Here is a 25,508-nt window from a genome sequence, read left to right as displayed (position 1 = left end):
TTATGATAACTATAAATAGAGAATCACCTTTAAAAAATTGTGAATCACTATATTGTATACCTTGACTTATGTAAGACTGTACATGAACTATACTTTAATTAAAAACAAAGGCAGCAAATAAACTAAGATATGGAACAAGAAAAAAGAGGTCTGTGAGAATTGATATAATTTAAATTTGAAATTTTAAACTAAGGCATGACTACAGATATTTAAAAAACCAGCCCATACACTAAATAAGGTTCAAAAATTTACCTAAAGCTATGTTAATAATTAGAGTGATATGTCTGCAGGTTAGTATTTTGCTACTTCCAAATACACCTCAGGGCTGATCAGCTATTTTAAAGAAGTAGCTATGTAAAGTTAACTGAGTCATATGGAAAAAATACACATATATGTATTACTTATACATATATATATATGAGATGCATGTACACAGATACCAGTTTAAACAAGTTGTTAACATTTCTTTCAGGCAAAGTGAAGAGTCTCCTTATTTGTTTCCTTGGCCCCTGATCAATCACCTTCCTCTAAGAGCTACTTTTATTACTGTTATCTACAATTATGGAAAAATGTAATCTATATTTCTATTCAGATAGATATTACATTTGTAACTCATGCACTGTCTTTAAACAACCAAAGATCCCACTGCTTATAGTGAATTGATTGAATTAAAAACAAAACTATCTTTAGTTTTCTAAGAGCACAGGAAATTATTAAAGATTTCAACATACACAAATGAGTTCTGTTAATTTTACAGCCATAACAAGTACATTTTATTTTAGCTGTGTTAATTGGAAGTAAGCAGTTTTTTCAAGGGGTGGCTTAGGATTCTTTTCTTAACCAAAATCAATCTGTATTTAAAACTGCAAGTCTAATTACGAGATATCAAGGCTAATTTAAAATTCCTTCATGACAGGAAAACCAGGGTTCCTGATTTTCTATTTTCTTAGCTAAAAATGCCAATAAAGGTTCACTTCTAAAAGATCATGGTCCAAATCTAATTAACAGGAAGGTTTTCCTTCAAAGATAGAGCCCCCTCTCTTGTGGATTAGAGGGAAGAGCTTTAGGCTGGGCTCGCCTTACACACACCTGCATCATACCTGTGGGTGGTCTGGACATATATTTGAACCTCAGCTTTTGGTGTTCTCATTTACACACCCTATGGCAATCGAATTGTATTTTATGTTCAAAATGATCATTCTTCTGCTAACACATGAATACATATCCATCCTCTGCAGCGCCTACAGTATCCCCTTCCCTTCCTGACCACCCCCCTCCACTTATTAGTTTGGTATTGTCCTTGTTTGATCTTTTAAGGAAAGAAGAGAAGAGAGAAAAAGAAAGAAGAAAAGAAAGAGCCATTTTACATCAGTAGATGATCCAAAATTCCATAGTCTTCCCCCCTCCACACCTCCAAAGTTTATTTGAATTAACTTAGATGTTTTACAGATACAATCAGGTCTTCCCAGAGGGATTAATCTTGCCTTGCTTTTTACCTGTTTAGAAAGTCTGTTTTCCTCTTCAATGTACTTCTGTTCTTTGGGTATTAATGTTCGTAAGCTGGCTTTCACCTACACATCAACATATGTGTCTGTTATGGATTAATAGATTACAAATGTTTACAAGTTTTTCACGCAATTCAATTTGCAATCATTTCTAAAGTTTCAAAGTCCCAGCTGCTGTGCTCATAAAATATAAAAGTATACAGTGGCCCATGTGCGCGCCTCCGTTTCTGACGCCGGCAGGCAGCGGCCAGAGCACAGCCGCAGCGGCAGCCGCCGACTACAACACAAAGTGTGGGTGTGCCAGGCAGTGGCAGAAGCGTATTCTCCAGGATACATCAAGGTTTAGAGAAAATGAGGAATGACAGAAATTCTCTACAAATCAGGAACAAAAGCTTTCATGAAACTGAACTCTTTAGCAGTACAAAAAAGCCAAAGTTAAGACTTACAGCATTAAAAATCACATCTATTTCAAGATAGATGACCCCCTTTGTTGGCCCTGTCAGCTGCTTGTTTTTCAAGACGTAGGCTTTCTGTTCACCATTTTGAATCTGCGGGAAAAGGACATGACAGCCGTCTGTCTCGCAGTCTCCACTGAATACACTCCCTCGGTGACCTTTGACCCCCAGCTGCTGAAACTGACAGAGAACCCAAAACAACTGTGGCAATTCTGACAAGTACCTGTTCATTACCAGGATCAAGTCTGTCAGGAAAAATTAACTATCATGGGATTCAACATGGCCGTGAATTGAGTATGTTAAAATTTTTAGTGTTCTTATTACAGACCTTGGTTGAGAAATGACAGATATAGAGCTGAGGGTTTTTTTTTTTTTCTTGAGCAAAAGCAACACAGAGCAGTGTGTCAGGTGAATAAAACTTACAGACAGCAACGGTATAGCAACTTTGCCCAGAAAGTCAGCACTTCGATCCCGATCTTCATCATAAACTGTCACTTCAAGAACTGAATGGATATCTTTAATGTTGCTGCATAATAAATAAATTTAAGAAAAAAAGACTTCATCAGTGGGGAACAAGAACAAAAATGCTTTTGAAAATTTAGATAGCTTCAGCCGATATGGTATGTAAGTGGTTTATGTATACTATTTGCATACACATACATAAGGTAGCTTGGTAGCTGACAGAATTTCCCACAATGCACCTTAGTTGACTACAGTGACGGTTCCGTTAGCTGGAACTTTGAATACCACTGTAATTTTAAGTCATAATTTTTTAATAAAATACAATTTCCATTTGGATAGGTACAGACTAAGTTATTGTGAGAAAAAAACCCCATCAATAAGTGGCACTGATTTTTTCCTTCTTGTTATTATTACAATAATTCCTATCTTATTACTCCCACATAAAACACTACCAGGTTTAATAACAGCAAAAGTCATAGCATATTTTAAATAATTTTTATTATAATAGTACAACCTTTTATCTACAGCTCTCCAAAACACTGACTTAATCCCATCAGGTTTATAGTAAAAATTAACCAACACAGGGTACAGAATGGAAAAAATGTAACATTGATAGAAATTAAGTAGTGTTCCATTATGTTCCAAAGACAACATATGTTAATAAACAACTGCAAGCTCTTCATATTTTTGTTTCTGGAAAAATAAGCCCCGATTGTTGACAGCATTTATTCTCTGATCAAGCTGTTTACCAAGAAAACATGAATTAAGAGAAAACAAAAAATGAATATATTCATTACTGAAAGACTGCAACCACATGTGAGAAGAGGCTTTATCAGAGTATAATCAATTAATGGCTTTGATAATAATCAAACCTATTCATTCAATATGCATTCTAGAGAAAAACACTCTCCACAACCTTAAGAGTGCGGGTCTCCTGACCAGGCTTTCATCTCTAATAAAAATGTGAAATTCCTTAAAGATAACTTGGTCAGATAATTAAATCTGATTAGTTACTGGCTCTTAAGCAGAGACATAAGAAATTAATGAGGAATTTAGCAGTTTCTTATAGACAAAAAAAAAAACTACATTAGAAAACTTTTAAGAAGTACTTCTGTTTGGAGAGTTTTCCTTTGTTCAGAGTTCATTTCTAAAGCCCAATTTAAAACCACCACTTAGGAAATACTATGGTATAGTTTTAGCAGCTATCACAGTGCATGATAGAAAAGATTCACAAACTTTTTAAAACAAAAAGAAAATTAACTCAAAGGGTGTTTTGGTAACTGGGACAGTACTTAGTATGCTTATTGTGCTAAAATGCAACAAACCCAAACTAAAACATCTGCCGAATTTGAGACCGGATTGTTTGCTGATTTGAGCAATAGAACAAATAGAGCTTTGTCCTCCTTGGTGTCAATGCAATTGGGGAGAATTTCAATAGAAAGTATAAAAGGAAGAAGCAGTATAGCAATTCAGTTAATGGGAGCAAAATCCTTAGTCAAATCATATAGAAAACTCACAGTTAAAAAAAAAAATCTGTGAAAACAAAGAAAAATGGCATACCCTTTCCCCAGGTTTCACTCTCAGGAAGGTAATGCAATTGCGCAATTCATTGCTGCTAGCGAAGGCAGGCCAGAGGCACTGAGTTGTTAATCAGTTAAGAATAAACACACAAAAATCTCAAAAATAAGTATCATGTAGCACCATTTTTTAAATTAGCTCATGGTAATGACTACTTACAACGTGAAGACTTTGTTCCACTCGGGATTGAGATTTTTGTAGACGGTGTGCGTTAGCAGTCTATCATTGTTCAGTTCAACCACACAAAACGGGTCACTTTTACCTGCAAGAGACGTGGGGAACATTTTCAGTGTAAATAGCACTCACAGTTCACAGTGTCGGGATCATGACCACATCTCTTTCCTAAAAAGTTTCATAGAAAACAAAAAGTAAAGTGCAGCTTTTAAAATTGAAAAAAAAAGCCCATCAAAATAGAGTTAGATGTAACTGGGTGATGTTAACAATTGTGACTCTGAGCAATATAGAACCTGAAAAAAGTAAAAGAGAGCAAATTATAGAGCTGGGATTTTAATTTGCAATTTTTTTTTAACAAACATAATACTATTACTGCCAATTATAAGGGGAAATGTGATACGTGTCCATTCCTTCCTAAATCAGTCTTTATTTAATTCAATGATCATTTGAAAGGTTCAGCTCCTTTACTTTAGTGCATGTATGTCCCAAATCATCTGACTCACTAATAACTTGTAACGAATTTCTCAACAAGTTTATTTGGGGAAAACTGCTATATCACAGAATTACAACATTTTAATGTGACTTTAGATTCTCTTCTGGAATATCTATGGCATCACAAGAAGGTAAATTAGACCCTCTGAGGCAGAAAACGTCCTGCCATTCGAAAACAACCTCAACGACCAGCCTGCATATTAAAGAGCACCATTTTTTTCTGTCCACTAAGAGTGAAGGATTTGGAAGTTATCATATGTTTACAGCGACACTGCTCAGCCACAGTCAAATCTCATCCACTCGGTAATTATATTTTGTGATGTCCTCAACATTTTTGTAATGTCATGTCCTGTATTATAAGAACGCATAAAGTCAGAGGCTCTATGGGGGCAGCATTAATGATATTAGTGCAGCATGTAATTTGTTTGATACCTTATACAAATGACAATGAAATCAATATTTAGACAAAGCTGTCCAGAGGTCATATCTTTTAAACTACAATATTGATTTAGACTACATAAGAGGTTAATGTGCATATTATTAACTTTAATGATAAAGAATAATTGTTTTAAATGCATTGTGAATTGTAGTCACAGTAGTTTACACTTCTGTGAAAGCTTAAATATCATTGAAGATTTTTCAATTAAATTTTAATAGGAAAGAATTCATTAGCTATCAGTGACAGATAAGCAATGTATTCCCACACAGCAGTGTATTTACCTTCCATATTGTAATTTTTAAAATGAGCTGTACAAACTTTGACTCACCTTTAATTTATTAATTTTACATTAAAAAAGAAATTTAATATGTGTGTGTTAGTTCAGTGGCCTCATAGAGCCCAGGATAACTGCATAATTTAACATTTATGGTCATTTTTTCAATTTTTGACCTTGGGAATAAATTTCAATATAGAACAGAGAACAGTCTTTAAGGTCTGGTGAAAATTTCACCTCTGGTTTAGGAGCTGTATTTTTTCCCCACCTCTTGCCCTACCTGCTACTACCCTCATTTACAACTCTCATGTGCCATGAAAGATTGCATTAAAAAAATTTTGCTCACTAAAACACATTGTAGTAGGTTTTATTTGTCACATCAACAACTTTATTTTCTCCCACAGAATTCAGGTGCAAGCATGAAAAGTAGATTCAGTTTTCAAAACCTTAGTTATTCTTAAGGCTCATATTAAATGTCTTCTTTCTACCTAGCTTTGTGCGGGGTACTAGGTATGAACCAAAGAACAGAGGACATACATTACAACCTCAAATAGTTCACAAAAGGGTTGAAGAGATAAAATACATCTACCTATAATAAGCAGAGAGAATATTTAAGCCATATTTACGATAGAATCCATGTCAAAAGAGTAACCAAATCATTTCACTCTACATAGACCTTTAGATGAGATGATAAGCTTTGGAAACACTTAAAAGGCAAGTGTAACTCTCACAGTCTTCCTTAGACATTCTTTAAATTTTTCTTATATATATGTACATTCACATTAATCTTCATTTAGTAAAAAGAAAAAAACTACAAAAGACAGCACGTTTTGATATTTTTGTTTCCTCATTTTCACTTGCTTTACTTCAATTGCTATTCTATTTCAACTGACTTGGTTTTACTTGCCCTCAAACGACCAACAATGCATAACAGATTCAGTCAAAAATGTACCTACCACCTCTCCAAATAGCAAAACACAAGAACACACTCCAGATTCCGAAATCTATGGTGAAAAAATTTAAACTTCTACAAACAGAGGATGAAAATCTTTGCTTGATTTTTACCCCACAGGAACTACATGCAATTGTGTAAGAGGTTTCCAATACCTTCAACCAACCCCATGGTAAATCTCCCAAATCATCACCTTCTTTATTACTGTATCTTTATTTGCCAGCAAAAGAGGTTCTGGAGGCTGAAGGATCGAAAGAAACAAAATCTGTGCCTAATGTTTAACACTTTTCATATTTGTTAAGAAACTAATACATTTATAAAACCCTATGTCCATGAGGTAGCGGCAATCCGTATTTTCTTGCTATTTAGTTGATTATTTCTCAAGGCCATTCCTAGGGAAAACCAGTATCAACCATCTATCACCACACTGCTTACTCTCTCAGTCACTCTTTTCTATTAGAACAAAGATATTAAAGCACTAGAGATATTTCCACACCAAAAACAGTGTAGGGCCTTCTAAAGTCACTTCTCAATCATTTTGCTATTCAAAATTTCAGTGGCATAGCCATCATTGGCAAAAATACTCTATCAGCACCTATCTTACAACTTGAAACAGATAAGCAATATAACTTTCAAGAGACCATGTTAGACACTCTACAGAATATAATGGTGCTTACATTAAAAAAAAAAAAAGCCTTTTGCCTAAGATAGACCAAACGGTCATTTAACATAGTTTTAATTCATATTGATTTCTCCCAATCAGAGATCTATTATTCTTAATGAGGTCTTGCTCCACCCCTATGGTCCATGCTCCCTTCAATTAAATAATATTTAAATGTAAGCCAGCAGACAAGACATTTTCCAATATCTGTGCCATATCTTAGTACTTAGTAGGCTATGCCCATTGGAAGAGCTGGGTAATGTCTTGTCTATAGATTCATTCATTCAACAAACATTCATTGCTTACTGTGTACCAGGCATGTTCTATGTGTTGAGGAGACAGATGCACATAAAACAATTAAAAACAAAAAACCTGACTCATGGAGTTTACACTGAGGAAGAAGAAAGACAATGAATAAGAATATTTTACAGTATTTTAGAAGGTGAGAAGCACTACAGAGAAAAAGTAAGTTGGGAAGGTCAGTGAGGAGATGAGGAGGGCTGGTACGTCTATGCGATTTTTAAAAGGGCTGTTGGAGAAGGTCTCAGTGAGAAAGCAACATATGGGCAAAGAAATGAAAGAGGCAAGGAGGTGACCTCTGGTCAGAGAAGTGATGGTGCCTGGTGTTTCTAGGAATATTCAGAAAGCTAGCGGCTCTGGAGGAATGGACTGGGGGTGGGGGAGACAATATTAGATGACATAGTTAGAGAGGTCCAAGGAGGGTGGCAGATCACTGTAGGGTTTAGCTTTCACTATAAGTGAGTGGGGAAGTTTTTGGAGGGTTTGGGTTGAAGCACGACAGAATCTGATGGCTGCCAACTGGAGAATAAGGTAGCGAGAGGGCAATGGAGGAGACAGGAGAAGACTTAGGAGGGCATTACAATAATGGGTGATGTAACGTGGTTGGATTCTGAATCTATTTTGAAGGTAGACAGAACTAACAGAATTTGCAGATGTCAATATCAAACAATATATTATGCCTGATATTATTGTTTGTAGACAGAAAACAATTAATTGAGTTTAGTCAAGTCAGTCTTTTTTTGCAAGGTCAAGAAGCTTTCAACAAAGTTGTCTGAATAGATACCTTTAGAATCTCGCCAAGGGGAAAATTTAGGTAAGAAAGGGCAATTTTATTTTTCACTTCTATTCATCTTTTCCTTCTAAAAAGTTATGTTTTTACAGTTATCAGTAATGGATGCCAACATTAGGTCTTTATACCCTATGCTATTTTTGACTAATTTAGAAAGTATCCTTCTGCCACTGCATGATTCAAGGGCAATTAAAAATTAACAGCAATTTCAACTAAAATAATAGTAAACATACAATATCAAATACTATAAACTTACTACTAGAAAGCACACACTGTAGCTTTATTTTTTTTAAAGTAGCTACACATAGTTAATGTGCTTATCTGGTTTGCTAAATGATGCTTTAAATGACTGGCTTTTCAGTTCCTAAATTCTGTAGCCTTGATTATGTGCCAGTTAAACAAACGAAAACAATCACAGAAATATCAGTGATGGACCTAACCATTAATTATCTTCTTAATTATTCCTTCTTTTCATCCTTTCATCATTCCAGTTAGATCCTATGATATGCTGCTCTGCTTGCTGAGTGTCTGAGGAGTGGGGTTGACTACAGGATGCAGTGTTGATGTCTATAAAATGCACTGCATTCTGCAAAGCACTAGAGAGTGAGGCGAAGCCATCCCCTGTAATCATTTTATTTGATGCTGTAGGGTTAGAAGTGCAAGGAATGAAGGCAGCATCTAAAGAAGTGAATTTTGTTTCTGATCATTTCTGGCTATTTAAAGAACCTAAATGTATGGGAACAAAGATGATATAATCTCTCGTTTCCCTCTTACTCATTCTTGTCAAGACTAAAGCAGACCTATGGTTACCAACTGGCTTTTCCTTAACTTTCACCATTTTGGATAAAAACGCCTATCCCTCTTCTTTCCAGTGCAGGAAACTAGAAATTTTGATTTGGATGCAAAGTAGAAACTGCAGCAGTGCTGGGTGAGGACGGGGGGTGGGCGGGTGGGGGGGGGTGGCAGTGAGGTTGATAGCGTCAACCACCACGACAGCTGGAAGAGACTCTTAGCCTTACTTGAGAATGTGGCAATTTTCCATGTTGACAGTTTCAAGAGAGAAAGAGGAATACCTTTTGAAACATTCATTACTTGAATGTCTGCTTGTCTCACTTCAGAAATAGAAGTATGATTAAGACATAGTCCAGCTCTCAAGGCACACACAATTTAGTGGGCATAACAGACATGCAAATACACAAATACAATGAGGGTTGTGAGCGCTGTAATACACATAAGTAAAAGGTACAATGGGGGCAATGAGAAGGAAGCATATCATTCTCAACCTCTAGCAACAGGAAGGGGAAAAGCAAGTGAAGATTTTTTCCCAGTGGGGATGACCTTGGTCATTTATGGTAGTTACACGTCTCCATCACCAGCAATTTTAGAAGTGAAGGCCAATTACATAAAAAGAAGATTGTAACAATTTATGGTAAAGAATATTTAGCTTAAACCCATTTGTTTATCCTTTTAATAGGGTTTCTATAACACAAATCCTAGATCTGTTAAATAATGACTGTAAAATAGATACTTAAAAATATGTTAAGGCTGATGCATTTATCCATAATCTAGTCAAATACTAAGGGCTATCTTTTTTCTATGGATTTTTATAGGGAAAGAAAATCTCCCAATGGAATTAAAATTAGAGACTCTTTCACCTTAACTCATAAAAATAAACCTATAACAGATTTTAAAGCATCTACTCTATTACCTCAGCTCTTCTTATGGTGAAAAGACATTCCTATAACCGTAACAACAAACGTCAGAAATGTCTCCAATGGGCATCTCCTCTGGCAATCTTCAAAAGCGCACTGAGGATTAAACAGGACGCACTGACTGGCTAATTCTCTCTCACTCTTAGCCTTTGCTCTTTGAGGTCACAACAGTGACACATTTACAAAGAACTGTGGGAAAGCCAGCACCCTCCCCCCCAGCCCCTGCTTGCTGGCTACCTGTCTTGTGGGCAAGCGGATGACTTCAGTTTGTGCAAGCTACTGGTCTGAGCATTAAAGTCACTCAAAAGATACTGAACGATATTCTTGCTCCCAGAATAGAAAGTTAATCCCGATCCATCAGTGGTGGGCTTTGTCGAAGGTCATTTTGCTGCTGACAAGTAGCACAGTTTGCTGGGTGTGATGTGTTATAAAAATGTGTGCATGTGTGTGGGGACCCAGTAACTACCTCTTTGTTGCCATGTCTCTGAAAACATAGAGGCTTTCAATAGTACTGAAAGCAATTCATACCCACAGGGGCCTTTTATTTGGGGCCTACCTTGCACAAATTAAGCTCTTTGGTTTAATTTCTTCAGTTGCCACAGTTTGAAATGGTTATACTTTAATCTTTCTAAAAAAAATTATAATCAAGGTTTCCATCGTTCTGTAAACTGGGATTCCAATCCTAGCACAGAACGGTGTTACAGCTGAGGGGATTCCGTCGGGTCCACCAAAACAAAGAACAACCTTTGTTGGAGACATCGCCCAACCCTCCTCTTACCACTAAAGATGGGGCTTTGACCTTATCCTTTTTCACCGACTGACCTCAACATATTTTCAACATTTGATTGGTTTAATTACATAAACTTGACACTCTTCATTGGGTTCCCACTGGGTCTGGCTCAGGGACTGGGTAACAATAACAGGGCTTCTCTTTTCTCACTAAGTCATGAAGCAGGTTTCACTGTGGCAGCAAAATTGATCCTCTAGCGTTGTGGCTTTCAGCCCACTAGGTTTAGTACACCTTTCCTCATGTTGAAGATTTTGTAATGCCCTCCTTCCTGTTTTGAAATACAACAGAACTCATACACAAATGACTTCAAAATTTAATATAATGCTTTAATGCTATTAAAGAGAGGTCTAAATAGAAAGTTGTGTACGATAAAAACATATGTTGATGTATTTAAGTAATATTTATTGAGTATCTACTATGTGCTAGGCTATACAAAGAAAAAAAAAGAAGAAAGGTCTCTGCTCTCCTGGAGTTTGCTTGCAGCGGGGAGGAAGGGAAATGAGAATAAATATCGAACATAATAAGTAGATTACATTGCATGTTAGAGAGTGATAGATGTTAACAGAAAACAGAAAAAAATAGAGCAGGGTAAGGCATTTGAAGAATGTTGGGTAGGGACACAGTATATACATTTAATGAGGATGATGAGCGAAGACCTCACTGAGAAGGAGGTTGGAGCCAAGAATTGAACGAGATAAAGGAATAGTCAAGTGGCTACCTGGAGAAGAGTGTTCCAGGAAGAGGAAACAACTACAGCAAAAGCCTGATGGGCTCAGGGACCCTGACAGGGGGACACAGTAAGCAATGGGAAGAACAGAACAGGTCAGGGAAGCTACAGAGAACTGCGTCATGAAGTGTCTTGGAGACATACCTAAGGTCTTTGGCATTTACTGTGTAAAGCGACAGCCATTTATAAGACTTGAGTAAATAATATGTATTTCAGGATGTAATCTAGACTCAGATAATCATAAAACAGATTTAACCCCTTATTAGTCATATTATTTTAAACCTATATCGATGTCTATATTTAGTCATGCAGGACATGGAATAATTTTCACTATTTAAGATTGTCTAATGCTTTTTAAAACATTTAGCATCCCAACCTTCAACCTCCAACACAAGTAGTGCTCCCCAACCACAACAGTAACTTAATTCCTCCACAGATTTCTAAAGCACCCAAGGGGCCAATACTGCCCTCTCCCAACTGAGAATCATTTCCCGACAGCAACAGTTCTTAAACATTTTGGCTTTAGGAACTCTTAAAAATTACTGAGGATCACAAAGAGCTTTTTTTATGTGTGGGTTATATCTATCAAAGTTTACCATTTTAGAAATTAAAAATGAGAGCATGTAAAGATATACTATGCCCTTGGGTTGGAAGAATTAATACTGTTAAAATGACCATACTACAGAATCCATGCAATCCTTATCAAAATATCAAAGACATTTCTCACAGAACTAGAGCAAATTTTAAAATTTGAATGGAAACACAAAAGACCCTGAATAGCCAAAACACTCTTGAGAAAGAAGAACAGGGCTGGAGGAATCACACTCTCTGACTTCAGACTATACTACAAAGCTACAGTAACCAAAACAGTATGGTATTGGCACAAAAACACATAGATCATTGGAACAGAGAGCCCAGAAAGAGCTCCACATTTATGGTCAATTAATGTATGACAAAGAAGACAAGAATACACAATGGAGAAAAGACAATCTCTTGAATAAGTGGTGCCTGGAAACCTGGGCAGCTACATGTAAAAGAATGAAATTAGAACATTCTCTAACACCATATACAAAAATAAACTCAAAATGAACTGAAGACTGAAAACCATAAAACTCCTCAGGGAAAACATAGGTAAAACACTCTCTGGCATAAATCATAGCAAATTTTTGGATCTGTCTTCTAAAACAAAGGAAATAAAAGCAAAAACAAACACATGGCACCTAATTAAACTTAAAAGCTTTTGTACAGCAAAGGAAACCATCAACAAAACAAAAAGACAACCTGCTCAATGGAAGAAAATATTTGCAAATAATATGAGGTTAATATCTAAAATATATAAACAGCTCATATAACTCAACATCAAAAAAAAAAAAAAAACCCTGATTAAAAATGGGCAAAAGACCTGAATAGACATTTTTCTAAAAAGGAAATGCAGATGGCCAACAGGTACATGAAAAGATGCTCAACATTGCTAATCATCAGAGAAATGCAAATCAAAACCACAATGAGGTTATCACCTCACACCTGTCAGAATGGCTACCATCAAAAAGAACACAAATAAAAATGTTGGCAAGGATGCAGAGAAAAGGGAACCCTTGTATACCATTGGTGGGAATATAAATCGGTGCAGCCACTGTGGAAACCGGTATGGAGGTTTCTCAAAAAACTAAAAAGTAGAACTACCATATCACCCAGCAATTCTACTCTGGGGTATATATCCGAAAAAAACAAAAACACTAATTGGAAAAGCACTCAATGTTCATAGCAGCGTTATCTACAATTGCCAAGATATGGAAGCAACCCAAGTGTCCATCAGCAGATGAATGGATAAAGAAGATGTGGTATATACACACAATGGGATACTATTCAGTCACAGAAGAAGGACATTTTGCCATTTGCAACAACACAGAAGGCTTGGAGGGTATTATACTAAGTAAAGTAAGTTAGAGAAAGACAAATAATATATGACATCACTTATATGTGGAATTTAAACAATACAACAAACTAGTGAATATAATAAAAAAGAAACAGACTCACAGATATAGAGAACAAATTAGTGGTTACCAATGGGGAGAGGGAAGGGGGAAGTGGCAATATCAGGGGAGGGGTAGTTAAGAGGTACAAACTATTATGTATAAAATAAGCTACAAGGATGTATTGTACAACATGGGGAATATAACCAATATTTTATAATAACTGTAAATGGAGTATAACCTTTAAAAATTGTGTATCACTATATTGCACACCTGTAACTTACATAATATTGTACATCAGCTATACTTCAATTAAAAAATTTAGAGCATGTAAAACTATTATTCATTCAGCAATAACAATAAACCCATGACACGTTAACATCAGAGTGATCAAATATTACATAGACTTTGAAAAACTCCATTGCATACTCATGAGAGATGACAGTGAAAAAAGCAAATAACATCTTAGTATTACTATGAAAATAGTTTTGACTTCACAGCTCCCTAAATGGGTCTTGGGGATCCCAAGAGATTCCTGGGACACACTTTGAGAATTGTAAGAGCAATGGAAATAAAGTTTAATGTATTTATTAGTTTATTTCCCTTGGGATCTAGAACTAGCTGCAAAAGAATATGTATAGTATTATGTGTAACTAGATGCATTCTTGAGTCCTAGAAGTAAACTGTCTTGGTATATACTGGGAAGCTTAAAATCTATGACAGAAGAAATAAAACAAGACATAAGAAACTGAGAAAGAAATGGCAGGTTACAGGAATTATTGAGAAGAGGCAACAGAGAAGTTACGTCTCAGCCTTTAAGAGTTTAGACAGATTATGGTAAAAACATTTAAAGATTTTATTTTCAATTAATATTTAATAAGAAACTACATACAAGTGACTTGTTACAAGATTAGAAATGCAGAAGTTGTTTGGTCTAAAATAAGCACATAAATGTATCATAAGCTCCTTTGTTTTTATAAGCCCTTGTAGATACTCTAGTACCTACAGTAAATATAGATTCAATTAGATTCCCCACAGAAAAGCATGAGGTTTCAGATAATCGTTCCTATCAGTACATCAACTAGCTGGAGAGAACTGTTGAATGGGATAACAATATTTTAGACTTAAAAAATTAAAAACTGTATTAGGTGATTAAACCTTTTATATTTTTAGGCAATAAAACCGAAAACTGCCTTCTGTCAAGCCTTTGCCTTTAGAATGATATATTTGCCTTTTTAGTTCTCTTCTACATAATATCTACTCATCAGGTGTATGTTATTGGTCTTGGCACCTACTGCAGGATCTCAGATCCTGAGGGCTGGGAGAGAAGCCTCGGAGGCCAAGTTCAAGAGCTCTTTTTGGACTTGAACCGCTCTGCAACCAGGCCGTTATACAGCTCCAGTGACGGGGCAGTCACTCCCTCCATAGGAATAATGTGACCTATTATTTAGCAATTTTACTTTTTTGGGGAAATGCTTCTTTACATTTTATGGGCTCTGTAGCTTGTACCTTTTCTGTGATTTGCCCTCTGTAGTAATTTTTTCAAGTTTCAGTGAAATAATGTGTGAAGGAGGGGCACAGCCTCAGTCACTGAGAGTACCTGATTTGCATTCGGTGCCTGCCCTCCTGCACTGGATAGTGTGGCTGGCTTGCTGAGCATCTATCCTAACTACTTCTAGTGTCTCTTCCTGAACTAGAGAGGCCACAAAGGCCAAAGTGACATCCCCTGACTCCCTTGCAGCCTGGGTTGCAGATGTGATTTACGTTGCACCAGTTAGAGGTACTTGCTAGGATCTGACATTAGAACTCCGTTTTCTGAGAGCAGGGGACTTGGCTTTGCTGCTGCACACAGCAAGCAGGCGTAGTGTGAGCAGCTGCCACAGTGTCTTCCCAACGGGCTAATGTGGCAGGAGCAGCAACGCCTTGCTTCTTTCAAGTAGCTTTAGTACTAACCTCTGGAAATTGAGCTTAGAGCTTGTTTTCTTGGGCCCTTCCTGCCTCCAAAGATTTTGTGATCCATTGAAAACTCTGTAATAAATCCCTTTCTGCTTCAACGTGCTAGAAAGAAGTTCGCTCTCTGGATGTGAACCTTGGCCAATACCTCTTGCCAGTTCCTATTTACACCTTCCTCATGACAGGCTTTTGGATAACTGACAAAAGAAATCACATCCAATTCAACATCTCCCTTTCTCTGGTACAAGTTGGTAGCGTCAGTGAATGGATGTGGATGGGCATCCCTGCTTTGCCATTTATGAGCTGTTGTGTGTGTGTGGGTGTGTGTGTTCATCTGGACAAGTTGCTTAACCTCTCCACACCTCAGTTTTCTAATTTGCAAAGTGGAGATAACAGCGATACCTGATTAGGCTGTTGTGAGATTAATTGTGATAATCCCTGTACCAAGCTTAGGGTGGTGTCTGACATGTGATAAGGGCTCTATAAATGTTAGTTGCCACTGTTGCTGTCATTATCATTTTCACTGAGCTATTTTCAATGGTTGATTTTAAAACAGCAGCTACATCAACTGAAGATATATTCTGGTTAGTTTGTCAATGTCCTTTTTGAAAGAGTAGTTTCCAAAACTGAGTTCATGCCCCAGTATGGCTGATGAGTCTAGAAAAGAGTATCATTCTCAACATTCTCCTTTTACTCAGTGTAACAAAACTCATGTATGAATTGTTCAATCTCATGGAGATTTAATTCAATTCAAACTCAAAGTCTTTTCTGTATTTTCTGCTGTTAAAGCAAGGCATCACTATTTTGGACCCAGGTAAGACTTTGATACTTTTTTAAAAATTTGTATTTTTTTATGTTTATCTTACAGAACTAAGCCTATTATTTCAATCTGTTAATTACATATGCATAGCTATATAAGTTGTATATTGTGTATATAATATATGTATATAAGCACCATACATACATTGCTCTTGTATAAAATAAATTAACTATCCTTCCTAGCAAGTTTGATAAGGAAGCAGCCAATTATCTCCTCAAAGTCATTAGTAAATACGTTGAACAGGTTAGACCAAGGACAGAGCCCTGCATTCCTCTGCTTGGCATCCCCATTGCCAGCAATCCTTTAATATAATCACCCTTTGGGCTTGACTGGTTAGTCATTTATGAATCTAACTATACTATCATATAGTCCAAATTATATGTAGTAAGATTTTTTTTCAAAAGCCTAGTTAAATCCAGATCCTCTCTACAGCATTTCTCTAATCCACCATTTTAGAAAATACATTTCTTATTTACACAGCTATATCATAATGTGATAAAATATAAATAATCATTTAATTTTAAGCAATGATTCTAACATCTAAAAGGATTTCTTCAAGCACTGAGGGAAATCCTGGAGCTAGCCCTCCAAGCCAAATCAGCAATTCTCTATTTCTTTACTCAGAGGATCATTCTGTAATCTTCATTCCCCAGAACTCACTTAATTATTTTATAGTATTTCTCTTCCCCTCATTTCCCATTGATAGTGGGACCACCAATTTCTCAGCCCATAGTCCTTCACCTCTAGAGCATATCAAACCCAATTATGAATCTCTTTTGTCATCCCACCTATTCTTCCAGAGCAGTATCTTCTAACCATGTGACCTGCATATGAATCACACATGATTCCTATAATTCCCTGTAAAACACCAGTTCAGACACGGGCTTCACCAGCCCTTGTGTTAAATTATCATTTTAATTCCTCTTTTCACAAATAATTGTTATCCACTGTTCAGTTTGAGAAGAACACTTTTGCATTTCTATAATTAGAATGTGATTTAGCTTTTTAAAATATAATTACTAAAAGGGAGCAACTTTTATTTCAATGTGAGATACAGTATCATAAAAGGATGTAGAGGAGAGATTTGCTTTCTTTTCTTGTGATGCCTTCATTGGTTTAGTCTCATTCTTAAGGAAGAGGTTTATATAGCGTTAAGATATTTAACATATGTGTGTCATATTCTTTTCTAAACTAGGTGTATTATAATGATAAGAATGTCAGGTGTTGGATATTTTTGATGCATTATAAATTGGATGAAATTTCTTCTCAAAGTATACTATCTGCTGAATAGTCTTCTACAGTTTTATTTATTAAAAAGCAAATAAGAACATTAGGTTATAGAAAGGAAATAAAGCATACTTGGGAAATGTATGATACATGTTGCTTAAAACTTTGGTTTTATGTTTCAAGAAATGGAGATCTAAGATTTTAGCATGGTGAAAAGTATCAAAATTAAGAATGACACCCACAAATAACCCCTTTTTATTTGATAAATTGTTTTACCCTTGATAATTCACACATATGAAGGAATTCCACTGCATTTTATATGTAACACTTTCAATGGGACTATATAGAATTTAAAGGATATCTCTTCTAAGTAGATTTTAAATAACGATCACAAAATCTAAGGCTGCACTTATCAGATATCATCAATGTTATTAAATGTGATCATGGCAATTAAAGGCATGTGCTATTGTAAATTCAAACTGCTACAGTTCTATAAAAGCAGCAACATAGCTACTTCTTCTAGTAGAGCCACTGTCTTCTGAGAGCCACTCAAGCAACAATTGTATGTATCTCATGCAATTTGCTTGAGTAACCCACACATGTTAATTTTTTAAAAGGATACTACCTGGATGTATATGTGCTTGGCATTTCACCAACTGTATATAAAACTTCCAAAGAAGAGACTCGTCTTTTCCGTACAGCTACCTTTTCATTTTCTTTCTCTGAATAGACCCATAATGTTCAGGGAAAATACCAGGAATAATAAATCCAAATCTCTGTATAAAATATACCTTCATGACACACTCAAGCTGGAAATCACAGGAACCAATAAAAATGCAGGCAGCCTACTGATAATGAGGTCAGAAATACAAATAAATTTCCTTTTAATGAAGACTGGAGGTGCAGTAATCAAAGTGTTAAAATTCATTTCATGCATATCTCATTTGCTTCTTAGCTGATATTTACCACGCAATTCTGTGAGAAAGTAGAGGCCTAAGATGCTCCAGATAAATGGCTCAATTAATTGTACAGAGGTAGACTTCTTTGAGCTGAGCCGGAGCTGTGAGCTCTTTATTAAAAGCACTATTCTGTAGCCCATAACCTTGTTCCTTGACTCCTCTCTGGTTTCCAATTTAAACAAGTCCCCATGCGGCCTGCTCTAAAGGGCTTTGTCTCCCTGTCATTGTTAAGAGAGCTGAGGCATCCTGGAAGTGTGAAATCAGACCTCATGAGTTGAACGGTTCCCCAGGGAACGCCGGACTGCGCAGAAGGTCAAAGTCATGGGCTGGACCATCTAAAAGTGTCTGATCGCTGGTCTGTGACACAGCAAGTTGGGGGTGGGGGGAGACTGAAGAAGACTGAAATTGAACACATCTTAATTAAAGCCCACAGACAGCAAAACAAAATGTTTTCTAGGCAGCCTGTCAAATGGGGCTTAAATTTAGCTCTGCTAATGAATCTGAGCTGCTAACTGTTATTTCTTAAGATAATAAGATTCTCACGGAAGCTGATAAGAAAACTGTAGCATGTCTTTTTCTGCTGTTTTGTTACTTAAATATTTTCCAACAATGAAGACAGTTTTCCTAAAGAAAAACATGGGAACAGTCTATGCAAATAAAGGGGTAGTAAACATCTCTCTTAATAACTAGTAGATTTCCAGACATAAGGCTGGTGAGTTGCAAATCTTTATGTGTAACCTTGTTTTAGGAAAAGGTTTGTTCACTGAATGGGACAATTTCAGTGACAGATTACGTTAATTATAAAATTCTGACCCTCTCTTCCTTTTTTTTAACCTCTCCCTCTGTGGTCTCCTGAAAGAGACGGTGCATTAATTTGAGAGATCAGTTCACCTGGAGTGGAGAAGTTTTATATTAGTGTACCTTTAAATACAGTGAAAAGGTAGGGCATCTTTTGAAAGAGTTGCACGGTTGTCCCCTATCAGTGTTTCTGAAACTGAGTGGCTGGAATTCCTGGGGAGGCTGTGACCTCTTCCTCGGGAGCTCAAAAAAACAACCTAGGGGAAAATGAAGGGGAGGGGTTGAGGAGAAGAACCCTTTTCTTTTTCTCCTCTAAGAACTTGAAAGAACCAATAGGCTAGGTCTAAATACTCTGCAAAGAAAGCCTCACTCAATATAGAAGACTTTAAATGTTCAGCTGAAAGCAGAAATCAGGCCCTAAGGAAGAATAATTAGAAGCTAGAAAAGACAAATTCCACCAGACATGAACTGTTTCCCACCACCAAAAAAAAAAAAATTCTCCCCATTGGTCTTTCTCTTCTCATAGTCTGTCCAGTTTTAAGGAGCACTCGATTTAGCAGTAGAATCTTCCCTAGTGAACACAGGGCCAGACAGTCTGCAGGTTTTGCTTTGATGGTCCAGAGAGACAGTAACCTTTTCACTGGTTAAGTGAAAGGTAAGTAAGTTGTCCTGTGCAGTATTTTTCAGTTCGTCAAACTTTTTCCTTCATGAAGAATTTAGCTGACCAACTTTGAAAAAAAGAGTGCCACTTTCTCAGGCTGTGAAAGACTGCCCACAATTTGACTGAAATTTCAATCCACTCTTGTGCCTCACTCAATGCCTGTGTATGTGTGGGAGTTGTAAATTGAGGCCTTAACCACCAGAGTTAATCTCTTTTTTAAATCTGTATTAACCTTAATGATTTGAAGTGCACTGTCCAACACTGGGCTATTGAGACGGAAGAAAAAACTACCCTCGACTATCAACAGTTTATTAGGGGCTTAACTGAAGTGACCTACTGTAGTAGCCTTCAGCTGAACAAGGCTATAGGCTTTTTGTGGAAAGGGAAAGAATTGAGGGTTTCATTAAAAAGTAATTTGTACTTTATACTCACTCATTCAAAGAGAGTCTCAATTGCTCTTTATTCACACAGAATTAATACAGTATCACAATGTTTCTCAATGAATGTGTTGTAACAAAAGTAAAATTTTACATTTTGAAAGGAAAAAAGTCTAACTGCAGTAAGATGGATGGCTACTTAAAAGATGTTAGAATTTCTTTTTACTGTTAAATGATGGAGTATTGTAATTTTCAAATTTTTGCTGAAATTCTGGGAGTTTAACTTTATGTTCTGATAATTAAAAATATTTTAATAATAGAGCAAAGTTGGTCAAATATAAATTGTTCTGTGAGACTTGTTTAGAAAACTGTTCAGAAGTCAACCAAGTAGCTTAAAGTAATAGCTTAATTTATATCAGGTCAGAAAATATTCTTTGCTTACACCGAGAGTTATCAGTGATTTTAAACCTCCCCTTTCCATCCAGAACAATCCTAAATGGATGCTAATTTGAGGATTTGAAGATAGCACCATTGACTCCATTCCCTTTTCTCAAACTGATGCTGAATATCTTGCAAGGCCTGACTATAATTATCCACTGAGATGCACAACATATTTTTATAGTTCTTTTTTGAGCAACTAGGAGATAAAGTATACAAAGAGCTTATTTGTGCCCCAAATTTCATAATAAAGACCAGGAAGGATCAGTATACATATAAGTATTTATCCTTTTTAAAAGTAAAGAGTATTTTAAAAATTGGAAGAATATTCAGACATTGTGACTTAAATATATGGTCCTCGGTTTCTGCCACCATCACAAATGTCATAAAGACCACAAAAGGTCCAAGAGTGAGCAAGGTCAAAGACTGAATTATCCTCTTGCCCCTGAATAGTTCAACATCTCTCTTGTTCAATTCAGAGCACATTAGATTATAAGGTCAGTGTGGAATGAGGACTTATTAGATTTATATCCCTAAAACTGGAAGGAAAAAATGGTGAATCTGTTATTTAGTATTTCCCAAATTAAACTTCATTTTATCAGATCAAAATTACGTCTCAACGAATCCCCAGGGAAAAGACGATTGTTACTCGTATTAATTGACGTAGACCCATTAGGAAAGAAATATAGCTATTTTTTTTCCCAGCTTCGAGAGAACATGCACTTTAACTTGTGCGGTGGCATATAGACCAACTGGGTTAACATAGTTTGCATATTCATGAAGATTCCAAAGCAATGACAGATTCTCTCCAAGAGAGACAGCGAATCACACTGAATTTGTGTAATGGGCAGGTATCTAGACTTTTGAAGAAAAGGGGACTTGAATGTTTCTACAAGAAATTATTGTGCCCACTATAAATGTCCAGTAAGAGTACTTAGGTGCCCTCTGAAATACTTTTTATTTTAGGCTTTTCTCCCCATCTTCAGATGTTATTATCACAAGGCTGGGTGCTTCCCTCCCCCACAGAAAATCCTGAAGAAAAGTGAAGATGTCTCTCATGATGGTGAGAGTTACTGCCATGAATTCCTGAATCTACCTGCTGCTAGGAATCAAAGACTGGTTAGGACCTCTGTGGTGTAAAAGCAGCCCAGTGTTCCTATTCCAGTAGTTAAGTTAATACCCAAAGTGCACAAAAATAGAGCAGTCAGTCAACAATGAACGGTTCTAATAATGAAAGTGGCGTAATGATGGAAAAAATCACTGTATTCAGAATAATTTGATTCTAACTACACCAGAAATAAAATAGAAAATGAAAAAACTTACCATTCACTAACTGTTTAGTACCCAGAGCCAAGTAAGTATATATGCAAAAAGATTACAAACAACGCTCTCTCCCACTGTTTTCAGGTATGCCTATTTTGAAATAATATTTGACAGTTGTCATTATCTTCTTGGTTACTCATGAGTTGATAATATTCCCTTTAAAGAAACTGTAAACTGTCAACATTTTAATTTTATCATATAATAAGTAGTCATTTGATACTACATAAATATTAAAAAATTAAAATATTGCCATTTTGAAGCAGACATCTGCTATTTAATTTTAAGGCATGTGATCTTTTAATTAGGTTTTGATTCTGTTCCATGAATTAAAGAAGGGCAGCAGCATTATTATAAAGGGTTTGCAAGCTCTTTATGGCAGGAAAAGGACATTTCTCCCCTTCAAATAAGTCAGCTACACCTTCAGGGTCAACATACTGACCATTCACAGTGGTAAGCATATTTCCACAAATACTAAGTGGATACATTCTTTCAGGAGAAGAAAATTTTACACAAAAATTGGTCAAGTTAGTCTTATTTATTATCCATCTTGAGATGGTCTATTTAAGGAATCATATAAACATCCCTCGAATCCTTTGAAATAAATAAAAAATGAATGCTCAAATAGTTGCAAATTCCGAACAATGATTTAACTCTGGAAAGTGACGAAATAATTAATGAATATGTCATAGAAACAGCAATATCCAAATCAGGAAACTTGAAGACATCATACTGACTTTGGCATTTTTACAGGTCTGTCTCTTGGTTAAAAAACATTTAGAACAATGTAGATGCTTAGTTTAGATCCAGAATGATCTCTGGGATGTGCTAAGAAATTTGGACAACTAAGGAATTGGATCAGCAATCCAAATACAAAGAACTCGTACCAAGTAATTGAGTATTATACATCTAACTTTTCAGTAACTATGCAACAGATTCTATGCATGTTCGAATTATAAGTGTTGATACTATGGTATCATCTGAGGGAAGCTGATACCTCTGAGAGAAGAAGATACAGAAAAGTTCAATCATTAAATGGAGTAGACCTTGCATGCTGCTTGATATATATGCAATAGGAGAACTGCATCATTTCTTACCTGTGACATCAGCGGCCATTAGCCCTTCTGCTCTGATAACTTTCACCTGGAGAAATCCCACATCTTTCAGGTTGTGAAATATCCGCAATGGGCTCTGAAAGATCCCAACATCAGTATTAGAAAAGAAAGGTCCTAAAGGGTCTCAAAGAGTGTGCTGAGAAAACACTAAGTATTATGATTGATCTCAGGATGCTGCATAAGTGATCAAAAGGATATTTGTGGAAAAACAAAGGGAGGGGGGATACTTATGTTTCTTCAGCACAGATGACCTTTCTATATGAATGTGTACATGCACACACAAACACATGCACACGGATATTTATGTAGATCATTTTTTGCTATATAAGTAGATTTTTTGAAAGAGTAAAAAATACCACATTTCTTTCCCATAAGTAATTAACAGTAGATGTTGAACAATAAATTATAAAATAGGACAAGTCTGCTTTCTTCTTCAGTCTCCTTTACCAAAGCACTCCAAGAAATCTTTCATCTGTACGAATGATGATTTGGAAACTAATGATTCTTAATATCGAATCTTAAGTTGTTGATTGTGTAGCGCACCTCAGACTTTGAGAGTAAGAAAGCCAACATTAAATTAACTAACTTTTTTCTACTATTTTCTTCTCGGTGAGTTTTCTAAATTTCAGGTGCTAGATGAGGGTTAAATTATTGAAAGAATATTTTCTAATACTTAATTCTAAAGTCTTACATAGTTCCATACACCTTTTAGGTAGAAAACAGATATAATTTTCAAAAGGAAATCAAATAGACCAATAAAAATCAATTTAAAAGTGATAAGCAATTTTTCTTAAATTTGTAAATTTATTTGCCATTGTGGTAGGTATAGAAATTTTAATAGAAGAATCAGATCCAAATGCTAAAACCTATTTAATTTCATAAATTAATAATGGTAGCGTTTTAGCAAGTGTAATACTTGAAGGAATTAAAAGAGGGATACCAAGACAGTAATTCAGAACTCTAATGGACACAAATTCTTAGTAAAATGTACCTATAGGAGATGATATGCATTCATTTATTTACGCCTCACTGTATTTTTCTCATGACAAGATCAGCACTTTTACTCAGTAAATCAAAGGTACTTCTTTATCATAATCTTTAAAAAGCTTTAAAACCGGGAAGCATAACATAGTTTTGCGTAATAAAATTAGCTATTAAAACGTTACTAGAGTAAAGAACATTCCCATCTTTGTATGAGAATGTGAGAGTACTGACAACCACAAGCTCACAGCAGTATTAACTTTATCAGTCCCGTATGACAAGTCATTGTTTACCCTGCAGCTCTGACCTTGGCATACTGAGAGGAGGAAACACAGATAGATGCATAATCTCATAGCCTAACTTTTAAAAAGGAGTGTTCAGCACATGGATTAGCTCTTAATCTTTTATTGTTTTTAAACAGTTGTTTATCACCCAAACTGTTTAAACCACCCAGATGACTGGGTTCCATAAAAATGCACTTCTCTCTCCATTTAAACTCCTGTAAATGAAGGGCTGAACAGTGGAGACTTCAGACAGCAGTATTATAATTCAGAGATTTGCTGGCATGCTGTCTTCCTCAGGTAGTAACCTTTGGGTTTGGGAAGTTGCCTTTTATCTGAGAGTTTACTGAGTGCTGTAGACCAGGTAAGTCTTTTAATCTAATGGCGGAGAAGGGTTTTATCAAGGGGTTCCTGTCCTTTAATTTTCAGGAGCCATTTAAGCCAAGTTCCATTGTGACTAAAACAAGTATCTTCAGCGCTCAGTCTGAGAACCGTTTTCATGCTGGTAACCTCACTGCCCGGTCACACAGCTTCTGGTGCATCAGCCTCGATGTTCTGCTTTCCATTTGGAGGGTAATTATTGTTTGAAGGTTTCATTTCCTCGAGTCAGCTGATACTCAGTAATTTATTGCAAACTTCAACTGTTTAGGCAAGTAACACACATCGATTATAATAACTCTCCCGCAAAAAGAAAAAACAAAAAAACAAAAAACCCTCCAAACGTAAATGTATTGGTTTAAATATATAACTTGAAGTAATGCTTCATCAAGAGGTATTCCTGACTTGTTATTTATGGTTATTTTAGAAGGCCTCAAAACCTGGATGGCTTCTGAAGCCAGAAATTTCCATAGCAGAGGAATCTATGATTTGCTGTGAATCCTTTCAGCCCTCAATAGATGGGAAAAGATTGAAATGCTCTGGAGAGGAGTCCTCTTTATTTTTTTAATGAAAGGCTGTATAATATATTTTCTCTATGGCTGCAGCAGCTGTCAGGGAGAGCATCTCAGTTCAGCTCTATTACGGGAGAGGCAATACCCCATCCTATGGCATCGAGATGCTCTGAGGGGCCGGAGCTGATTGACAGCTTGTCACCGTGACGTCTTATTCCATCTCTGTTATGGAGAAAATTAATGTCACACCACCAGCCTTATGACTCGCTGTCATCTTAGAACCGCTCACCTTTTATCAATGCTCTAAATAACATTTCAAGCCCATCGTCTCACGGTGGACAATCCGGTCAAGGGACATTAAATCAGATGACTGTGAAATGTCATAATAAAAATGGAATGCTAAC

The 25,508-nt window shown here is 36.2% G+C and overlaps 1 protein-coding gene across 10 annotated transcripts in view; it reads right to left on the bottom strand.

The window, feature by feature from the left end:
* Window positions 1-25,508, bottom strand: part of MCTP1 (multiple C2 and transmembrane domain containing 1) — a 604,116-nt gene that overhangs the window by 154,843 nt on the left and 423,765 nt on the right. For 9 of the 10 annotated variants that reach the window (XM_072958382.1, XM_072958380.1, XM_072958377.1 and 6 more), the window contains 5 exons: window positions 22,935-23,028; window positions 4,160-4,262; window positions 2,384-2,486; window positions 1,952-2,053; window positions 1,497-1,571 (listed from right to left, as the gene is read on the bottom strand). In XM_072958382.1, coding sequence (XP_072814483.1) covers window positions 1,497-1,571; window positions 1,952-2,053; window positions 2,384-2,486; window positions 4,160-4,262; window positions 22,935-23,028 — 477 coding nt within the window. The remainder of the gene's footprint in view (window positions 1-1,496; window positions 1,572-1,951; window positions 2,054-2,383; window positions 2,487-4,159; window positions 4,263-22,934; window positions 23,029-25,508) is intronic. The other variant, XM_072958381.1, reaches the window with a different exon arrangement.

Source organism: Vicugna pacos, chromosome 3 (assembly GCF_048564905.1).
Source record: "Vicugna pacos chromosome 3, VicPac4, whole genome shotgun sequence".
Lineage (NCBI taxonomy): Eukaryota > Metazoa > Chordata > Mammalia > Artiodactyla > Camelidae > Vicugna > Vicugna pacos.
The sequence above is the reverse complement of the archived record's forward strand: the minus strand, read 5'-3'. Positions and strand labels throughout refer to the sequence as shown.